Source organism: Dipteris shenzhenensis, chromosome 16 (genome assembly GCF_047967505.1).
Source record: "Dipteris shenzhenensis isolate YYH24624 ecotype China chromosome 16, Dip_SZ_1.0, whole genome shotgun sequence".
Classification (NCBI taxonomy): domain Eukaryota; kingdom Viridiplantae; phylum Streptophyta; class Polypodiopsida; order Gleicheniales; family Dipteridaceae; genus Dipteris; species Dipteris shenzhenensis.
Window position 1 is genome coordinate 2,621,388 of NC_141611.1, and position 9,675 is coordinate 2,631,062.

Consider the following 9,675-nt stretch of genomic DNA (forward strand, 5'->3'; position numbering starts at 1 on the left):
CCTATACCAAGGGCAACATCTTGACCGAATTCTATGACTTGGATTGGGTAGGAGATGTGGACAGTAGGAGATCAGTGATAGGTTACTATTTCTCACTTGGATCTAGAGCTATGTCATGGATCAGCAAGAAGCAACCCACAGTTGCTCTTTCTTTTACCGAGGCTGAGTACAAATCTGCATGCTTTGCTTCTTGCGAGGCAGTGTGGTTGAGGAGGATTTTGGGATACATGGGTGCAGTGCAGAACAAGCCTACGCAGTTATCATGTGACAATCAGAGTTGCATGGCGATTGCAAAGAACCCGGTGTTCCATGCTCGCACAAAATACATTGAGATTCAATATCACTTTGTATGCGAGCTCATCATGGATGGAGAGGTCGACTTGGTGTACTGTTCGACTATAGAGAATGCTGCGGACATCTTCACGAAGGCTCTTGGAAGAGACTTACTAGAGAGGCATATTCATCGACTTGGCATTGGGCCCAAAAAGTAAGTTCACTTGCGGGTGGTCAACCAAGTGTGTGAGTGTGTGCCTCCTCTCCATGACAAAAGTTAGCTGCAGTGAAATAGTTTGCTACTTAGGAGAGCTTTCAGCTAGAAAAGATTAGAATTTGACCATCTAGAGTGCTTGTAACTTACCGTGGCTTGGTCTTCAATGTTTAGTCCATCCACAATAATGATTTGGTCTAGTGGATGTCTGCCGGTCTAGGTCTACCTTCACAATGACAAAGTCTATAATTGCCATCAACGACACAAACGATGTCTTGCTTGTTTCTACCTGGTTTGATGCACATGGCTTGTAGACTCTTATTGTCTTCTCAGGAACAAATGATATGAAGGCGGCCGATTACTTTGTTGTAGGTGCATTGGCTAGCCACATACGTAGCTACTGGTAGGCACTCTGGTTATGCGAGCTAAGAGGGCACTATTGTAGCTTGATAGCCATCTTTTGCTAATTGTTTGTGGGCGAAGGAGTCGGTTGCTTACATGAGGTTTGTTGAGGCATGGAGCCGTTGAGGTTGTACTATGCATGGAGCCATTGAGGTTGTTGCTATGAGAAGTTGTGGGTTGTTACTAGCGATGAGGGCACTCTGGTCTTGTTTGCTTGTAGAATCCTTAGTCGCATAGAAGTAGATGGTCTCTAAATAGACACTACGTCTCTCATAAAAAGCTTTTGAAGAGAATAGGTGATTCTCTCTTGAAAAGGGACTCTCTTTATATCTGAGAGAAGAAATGATAGATTCAAAACCACTCTTGTTCTAACAAAGATGTCTACTAGCCCTCAAACAATAGGATTTTCTCCCCTAAGAAGAAGAAGAAGCAATCACAAATCTATCTCCCAAAATAGATCTCTCCACAATAATGTAGCACAAACAAGCACTACTAAGAACCAACGATTTATATGTGGCATAAGCAAGTACTAACAAGCACTAATAACCACTATTAAGCAATAATAGGAACTATGGTGTTGCAATAAACAAGCAATACTTGAAGCACTAACCAGCACTATCAAGCACTATGTCATAGTAACTACACTAACCACAACAAGCAATTAGTAGCACTAACAACCAATGTCTCCTACTAAGTAGCAGTAACAAGTATGAATATGCTAAGTTGCATTAATTCGCTCGATTTCTTTTTTCGATTCGAAAAAATGCCAAAAATCGTGATTTTTTCGATTTAAAATGAATCTAATGATTTTTCCTAATTTATTCGTATGAATTGGTTATTCGTACAAGTAAACCGCTTTTTGTACGAATAAAGTTATTCATACGAATATATGATGTTATTTGTACGAATAAACGTAGTATAAACTTATAGCCATTGCCATTTTTGGTATTCGTACAAATACATCCACCTATATTCCTTGCCACCTGAGCCACCTGCTTGCCTACCTGCCACCTCCTGCTTGCCTACATGCTACCTCCTACTTACTTCCATACCTACCAGCTCTCGTCATAGGTGCCTTACTACACCCTTACTACTAGCTCTCGTCATAGGTACTTTACTACACCCTTAGTTGTGTTATAGTCTTTCGTTTAGTAATTAATGTTTCTTTTGTTCTATTTTGTTTAGGACTGGCACTCGTCTCTCTTAGGATAGTTGTGTGTTGCAGTCTTTTTAAATTGTTTAATATTTATTTTGTATTGTATTTAAGTGTGTAGACAAGCTGGCACTCATCTCTCTTGCGAGAGTTGTGTGTTGCAGTCTGTTTTCATAGTGTGTTGCAATTTTAATTATAATATAAATAATTATCTTTCACCTGAGGCTGGCACTCATCTCTCTTAAGAGAGTTGTGTGTTGCAGTCTCAGTTTGTATAAAAATGTTTGTTTGTAGGAACTCTTGGGGAGGCACTTATCTCTCTTAAGAGAGTTGTGTGTTGCAGTCCAAGCTTAGTGATGTTTTCATAGATGCTTATTCTGGAACTCATCTCTCCCTTGAGAGTTGTGTGTTATAGTCTAAGTTTAGAGATGTTTTCAAGCACTTAGTCTGGCACTCAACTGTCCCTTGATAGTTGTGTGTTGTAGTCTAGGTTAGATATCATGCGACGTGCTCTTAGACACTTAGTCTGGCACTCAACTGTCCCTAGATAGTTATGTGTTGCAGCCTAAGTTAGATATCATGCGATGTGCTCTTAGACACTTAGTTTGGCACTCAACTATCCCTTGATAGTTGTGTGTCGTAGTTGAAGCCTAGTGTTAGATGGTGAAGTCCATGATTAGGTTATAACTAGGTCATTTTTTGTGTTTTGATTTTCTATATTCTGTTACATGATTTGAGCTTGAGTTGAGAGGTTATACCTAGGTAATTTCTTAGATTGCTTGCATTGTTAATTCTTATGGCTTAATGAGTTTCTTATTGCATCTAGCACTGAATTATTTTTTGAATTCTGTGTGTAGCTTACTGCATATGAGATGGCTCACGTAAGTGAGAAGAGGAAGTGTCAGCAACCTCATCTCACTAAGTTTCAGAGGAAGGTGCTGAAAAACGAGAATGTACACTTCTTAATGAATGTCGATCAGGACATCATTGAGACAGCTTTCCAAAATGGTGAAAGCAGTGTACAAAATTTGGTGAGGACAATGGCAGAGCATGGGGGGAGGACCTTGCATGATCGATTTCTAGATGTTTTCACAGTAGAGTCTATAGACTAGTATTTGTACCACTTAGCGAGATGGAGGGTCGACGATGCCTCGATCAAATAGATCGAGACATAAACTCATGTGACACAAAGTGGGAGGGTCCTGCTATAGATGCCAGGGTCACGTACATCAAGAATGCGTGGTGAGGTTACAAAGGCAAAGGAGCTACCTCGACCTCCCTTCCATCAATGCACCCATGCCCCCAAGCATAGCCGCAACCACAAGCATCAATGCACCCATGCCCCCAGTCAGATGCTGCATTACATCCACCACAACCACAAGCACCAATGCACCCCATGTCCCCTGTCATATATCGCATTCCACCTAATGCAGCCTTGAAAGTATTTGCAAGTCACAAGGTTGTCTCTAACTATTATGTATACCAAAATCATCCACAATCTCAATAATTACAGCACATCGCTTATAGCCCACAAGGTTCTAGCTTTCAAGTACAAAAGGAGACGAGATGGATACGAGCATATGCACTCTTCCATTGCTTGACATATTCTCCCATCCATCCCCTCGCATGACTCTTGGACATTCGGCTTGATTTTGTAAACCGAAACCATCCTTGATGCCGTAGAGTTCTAACATAACATGTCTAGGATAGGCCAGGTCCGTTGGCTCTATGCCAAGTACGTCTAAACTTTCCCGTTCAGGCTTTGCTGCAAAGCTATGTCAACCTTCTGGTTTACATTGTCGAAATGCTTCGCAGATGACGTTAATTACGGATCGCTTATCGGAGCCGTACTTCCTAGACGATATCCACATATTTGGCCAATCTTACATGGCTCTTGCCCATTTTTAAACTTAACGGGGATAAAGACATGTGCGAGGAAACGGAGTCTGGAAGCAAGGGAATGCACAGGGCCAACGGATCCAGTGGTCAAGACCATGGCTTGAGCGAGCAACTACGAGAAGTTTTTTGCTGGAGTACCGCGAATGCATCTAAACAAGAACTGCAGTACGACTGGCTTGAAGATGGCGAGCTTAGAGCAGGAACTCAATTCTTTCGAGCGGACGCAGCAGTTGCCTTCGGTTGAGAATTTGGTAGGTGTCTTGCAGAATTGCAGAAAAATTAAAAATATAGGGTATGCCAAGCGCCTGCTCGCCTGCATTAGCAAAAGTGGGCTGGAAGCTCATAGTTCTCTCGGAAACTACCTTGTCCCAATGTTGGTGGAATGCGGAAGCATGTGCGACGCTCAGCAGATTTTTAAGCGGTTGCTTGATCGGAATGAGTATTCTTGGACTTCTCTCATCACGGGTTACATTGAATGTGGGAAACCACAACTTGCCTTCGACTTGTACCAGAATATGCAGGAGGACTCTGTACATCCTAGTGACTATACGTTTGTGGCCCTACTGAAGGCTTGTGCTAGGCTCAAAGATGGAAAAAGAGGCGGAGAAATACACGCTGAGATTGCCAGAAATGGGTTGGAAAGAGATCTTTTTGTTGGGAGCACTTTGGTCAATATGTATTCCAAATGTGGCTCACTTGCAAAAGCACAGAAAGTGTTTGACAAGCTGCCAGTTCGAGACGTAGTCTTGTGGACTGCATTAATTGCAGGATACATCGAACATGAGTTTGGTGAGGAAGCACTGAGCTGTTTTGAACAGATGCAACTGGAAGGGGTGTCTGCGAATGATGTCACGTTTGTTTGCAGCTTGAAAGCTTGTGGCAGCATACGAGCCATAGACAAGGGCCAAGAAATACATATTGACATTGCCAGAAAGGGTTTGGAAAGACATCCTTTTGTTGGCAGCAGTTTGGTCGATATGTATGCCAAATGTGGCTCGCTTGCAAAAGCACGGGAAACGTTCGACAACCTGCCAATTCGAGATGTAGTCTCTTGGACTGCTCTAGTAGCAGGATATGCTGAACATGGGCTTGCTGAGGAAGCGCTGAAATATTTTGAACAGATGCAAGTAGAGGGTGTGTGTCCCGATGCTGTCACGTATGTTTGCAGCTTGAAAGCTTGTGGAAGCTTAAAAGCCGTAGACAAGGGCCGAGAAATACATACCGACATTGCCAGAAAAGGTTTTGAAAAAGATCCTTTTGTTGGCAGTGCTTTGGTCACTATGTATGCCAGATGTGGCTTGCTTGTGAAAGCATGGGAAGCGTTTGGCAATCTGGGGGTTAAAGATGTAGCTTCATGGACTGCACTAATCGCAGGATATGCAGAATATGGGCCTTGGGAGGAAGCACTAAACTGTTTTGAACTGATGCAACTGGGGGGGGTGCCTTTGGACGCTGTCATATTTGTTTGCAGCTTGAAAGCTTGTGGCAGCATAGGATCCCTAGTCAAGGGCCAAGAAATACATACTAATGTTGCTAGAAAGGGATTGGAAAGAAATCCTTTCGTTGGCAGCACTTTAGTTGGTATGTATGCTAAGTGTGGCTTGCTTGCAAAAGCACAAGATGTGTTTGATAAGTTGCCAGTTCGAGATGTAGTCTTGTGGAACATACTGATTGCAGGATATATTGAACATGGGCTTTGTGAGCAAGCACTGAATTGTTTTCAACAGATGCAACTGGAGGGGGTGTCTCCCAATGCTGTCACGTTTGTTTGCAGCTTGAAAGCTTGTGGCAGCGTACAAGCAATAGACAAGGGTCGACAAATACAAACAGAGATTGCGAGAAAGGGGTTGGAAAGAGACCTTGGTGTTGGCAACACCTTGGTTGATATGTATGCCAAATGTGGATGGCTTGCAAAAGCACGGGAAGAGTTTGACAAGCTGCCAGTTCAAGATGTTGTATCATGGAATATACTCATGACAGGATATGTGGAACATGGGCTTGGTCAGGAAGCACTAGACTCTTTTGAACAAATGCAACTGGAAGGGGTGTCTCCAGATGCTGTCACGGTTGTTTGCAGCTTGAAAGCTTGTGGGAGCATAGGAGCCATAGAAAAGGGCCAACAAATACATGCTGAGATTGCTGTATGGGAATTAGAAAGAGATCCTTTCGTTGGCAATACGTTGGTTGATATGTATGCCAAATGTGGCTCCCTTTCAAAAGCATGGGAAGTATTTGACAAGCTGGCAGTTCAAGACGTAGTTTCCTGGACTGCACTAGTTGCGGCATATGCCGAACATGGTTTTGGCGAGGAAGCCCTGAGTTGTCTTGAACAGATGCAACTGGGGGGTGTCTCTCCTGATGTTGCCACATTTGTTTGCAGCTTGAAAGCTTGTGCCAGCATTGGAGCCATAGACAAGGGCCGAGAAATACATACTGAGATTGCCAGACAGGAATTAGAAAGAGATCCTTTTGTTGGCAACATCTTGGTTGATTTGTATGGCAAGTGTGGCTCGCTTGCAAAAGCTCGGGAAGTTTTTGATAAGCTGCCCGTTCGAGATGTGGTCTTGTGGAATGCACTAATCACAGGATATGCACATCTAGGAGAAAGTAAGGTTGTTCTCCTTATGCTTCAAGGAATGAGAGGAGAAGGCATAATGCCGGACAGAGTTACATTCTGTAGTGTTCTTACTGTTTGCAGTCATGCAGGTCTTGTGGATATAGGCCAGAAGTATTTTGAGGCCATGAGCAAAGACTATGGCACCCCTCCAACTATAGAGCATCACATTTGCATGGTTGATATCCTTGGTCGTGCAGGCCAATTAGATGAAGCTGTAGCAATGGTGGAGAAGATGCCTTTCCAACCTAATATTGTGGTGTGGCATACTTTGTTGGGTGCTTGTAGAAAGTGGGGTTATGTGGAGCTTGGAAGACGGGCCTTTGGACATGCATTGCAATTGGATGAAAATGATTGTGTGGCTTATGTCTTGATGTCTAACATCTATGCAGATGCTCATGCAGGAGGATGAGAGGAATATTGAGGCAATGAGATGAAAGAAACAAGCATGGAAGCAGCCAGGACAGAAACGGACTGAGGTTTGCAGACTTGCACATATGTTTGAACTTTGTCATGAGGGATACACGACATAGAAAGAGGGGTATGTGGGCACAGTGAGAAGCTATACCGTAGTGTATGCCTTAATATCACCAGCCTCTTCTGTGAGCATTTACCTGCCCACAGGATAGGCCAGGGCAGCCACAAGGGCTGGCACCAACAACAAACAGCTGTGGCAGGACTTCCATGCAGGCAGCCACGTGGAACTCCACGCAGCAGATAGTGCGGTCCACATAGAACTTCAACGCAGCATCCACATAGGGAGGGCCACCAGCAGCAGGTTCGGCTTGCCAGGGCACGAGTTGGGCCTACAGCTAGGGTTGGCCCCTGCAGACGAGGTCCAATGCAGTTCCAACCTCCGGGTCGGCCAGAGCACGGGGATTGCAAGCTGTTCTAAGCCTATAAAAGAGCACCCCACTTCATTTTGTATCCCTAGGAGTCGTCACCTTGAGCCCCAGCAGCAAACAGCCCTATCATGGAGTTGTTAAAGATAGCCCCAGTTATGAAGAAGTTACAGCAACTTTGAGACTTGGATTTGGACGCTCCTAGACCTAGGCTCTAGCTATGGGAAATCTAATGTAAAATACTAAATACAACCAAAGTGAAATGAATGGTAAAATATAGCCCCAACTTCCTGGATTTGGATGCTTCTGGACCTAGGCTCTAGCTATCGGAAATCTAATGTAAAATACTAAATACAGTATAAGAGGACTTATTAACCAAGCTGAAATGAATGGTGGGTCCCTCTTAAATGTATTGAAGTAAAAATGTGCATAGGATTATGTGGATAACCTAGACTTTCATGTGTTTCATGAGGATAGCCCACTAAACTAACATTTTTTAAGCTTATTCGTTTGGACTTAGTTGGGACATCCCAGCTCTCCCCCAGACTAAGGATCTTGGTTCATATGCCACCCTCACATGAGGGTTTGTGCCATACTCCATAGAATTATGCAGAATTTTGAATGGCAACTCCATGTACTTGCTCACCCAAGGTGGTACCATGCGTTAGGTATCATCCGTATGGCATGAGTATCGGTAAGTTGCGTCGTATGGAAAAATTTAAGGTGCAAGGGCCGATGCACGATTGGGTCTAGCCAATCGCGGAACCACTTTTGCGACGCATTGCAACATGCGTTGGTGGGCGAGATGACGAAATCAACAGGCGGGTCACGATAACATGGAATAGCTCACACGCTCGTCGGCTTTTCTTCATGGTATGAAAGGGAGGATCCCAGCTTATAATTTTTACGAGCCACCATCGCTATAGCCTCCTTTATTGCACCAACACTGCTAGCATCATCAAATCTATTGCGACTGTCAAACATGCCATTGTAGTCTGTGATCACTATGTTGGTGCCTTTGTGTGTATTGTTCGGCAGCATGGCATGACAGTCTGTGACCACCATGTTGGTGCTTGCACGTGGGGCTGCTTGCGCATCTTTGAAGGATTCTTGGTGGACCATGTCAACCACTACCACCATGGCCATAATAACCCTACTGCAACCGCTAGGCTCGTTGGCGATGCAAAATACGTGGCCTTGCACGCGATCACCGCAATGGCTAAAATTATATTGTAGGTGTTGTGGCTCATGTCAACCATTGTGATGGTCAATCCCACCATCGTGATAGCTATAACCAGCCAACTATAACCAAATCCATGATTATTATTATTTGAATCCCTTAAAGACATTAAGGGCAATCCTAAAGCTTGTATCCATATAAATATCGGGAATTTTCAAATAAGGTTAGTATTCATAAGACCAAATTTAATAACAAGTTTGTATATGTTAACAAGCTTCTATTAATAAAACCTATTGCAACCACCATGTTGGTTGGTGATGCGGAACACGTGGTGTACACGACATCATCGTGATGGCTAAAATTATACTATAAACGAAGTGGCTCATGTCAACCATCATGATGGTGGAGCCCACCACCTTTGCAAAACCAGCCAACTATCCATGCATAATATTTTTCAAAGCCCTTAAATTAAGGAGACATTAAGGAGACAGTAAGGGCAATCCTAAAATAAATATCAAGATTTTTCAAATAAGACCAGTACTCATAAGATCAAAATTCATATTCATAAGACCAAAATTCATAACAAGTTTATATATATATTAATAAGTGTTATGTCGATACAAGAAAGCTCAACTCATCAACAAATGCTCTGCTCAACTGATGGGTTACTTAACTTTTCTAAGTACGACCTTCAAGTTGATCCATTGCTTGACAAAAATGCTTTGCCCAATTGGTAAGCCACTCAACCGTTCTACGTACGACCTTCAAATCGATCCATTGCATTGATGTCGCAAAAACTCCCACGATAAATTTTGTGGTCTAATCTACTTGTGAATGCGACCCATATACAATTAAAAAAAAACTTCATCGCTGTGGGACTAAAACATGGATCTCACGTAGACTATTTTGAGACATCTAGAAACAATAACACAATAAGCTAGAGGTGGGACATAGCATTTGGCAGATCTAGAGGGTGGAGAGGAGGGTGGAGCAAGCGGTGCAGCAAAAGGATTGAGTAGGAGACGAAGGTGGGAGATGAGGGTGGAGCAGTGTGAAGTCCATGAGGGTTGTGACGAGGATAGAGCAGTGTGAAGTCGA

At 43.4% G+C, this 9,675-nt stretch overlaps 1 protein-coding gene across 1 annotated transcript; it reads left to right on the forward strand.

Annotated features, from left to right (window-relative positions):
• Window positions 1-3,687: 3,687 nt before the first annotated feature.
• On the forward strand, window positions 3,688-7,737 carry LOC147892400 (pentatricopeptide repeat-containing protein At3g09040, mitochondrial-like). Its single transcript, XM_087387020.1, has one exon. It carries the CDS (start codon window positions 4,085-4,087, stop codon window positions 6,965-6,967), a length of 2,883 nt encoding a protein of 960 aa, XP_087243146.1. The 5' UTR covers window positions 3,688-4,084; the 3' UTR covers window positions 6,968-7,737.
• The last annotated feature ends 1,938 nt before the right edge of the window (window positions 7,738-9,675 follow it).

Bases quoted from the DNA above. Each gene is read 5' to 3' on its own strand.
- LOC147892400 (XM_087387020.1), top strand. From the start codon at position 4,085: ATGCATCTAAACAAGAACTGCAGTACGACTGGCTTGAAGATGGCGAGC.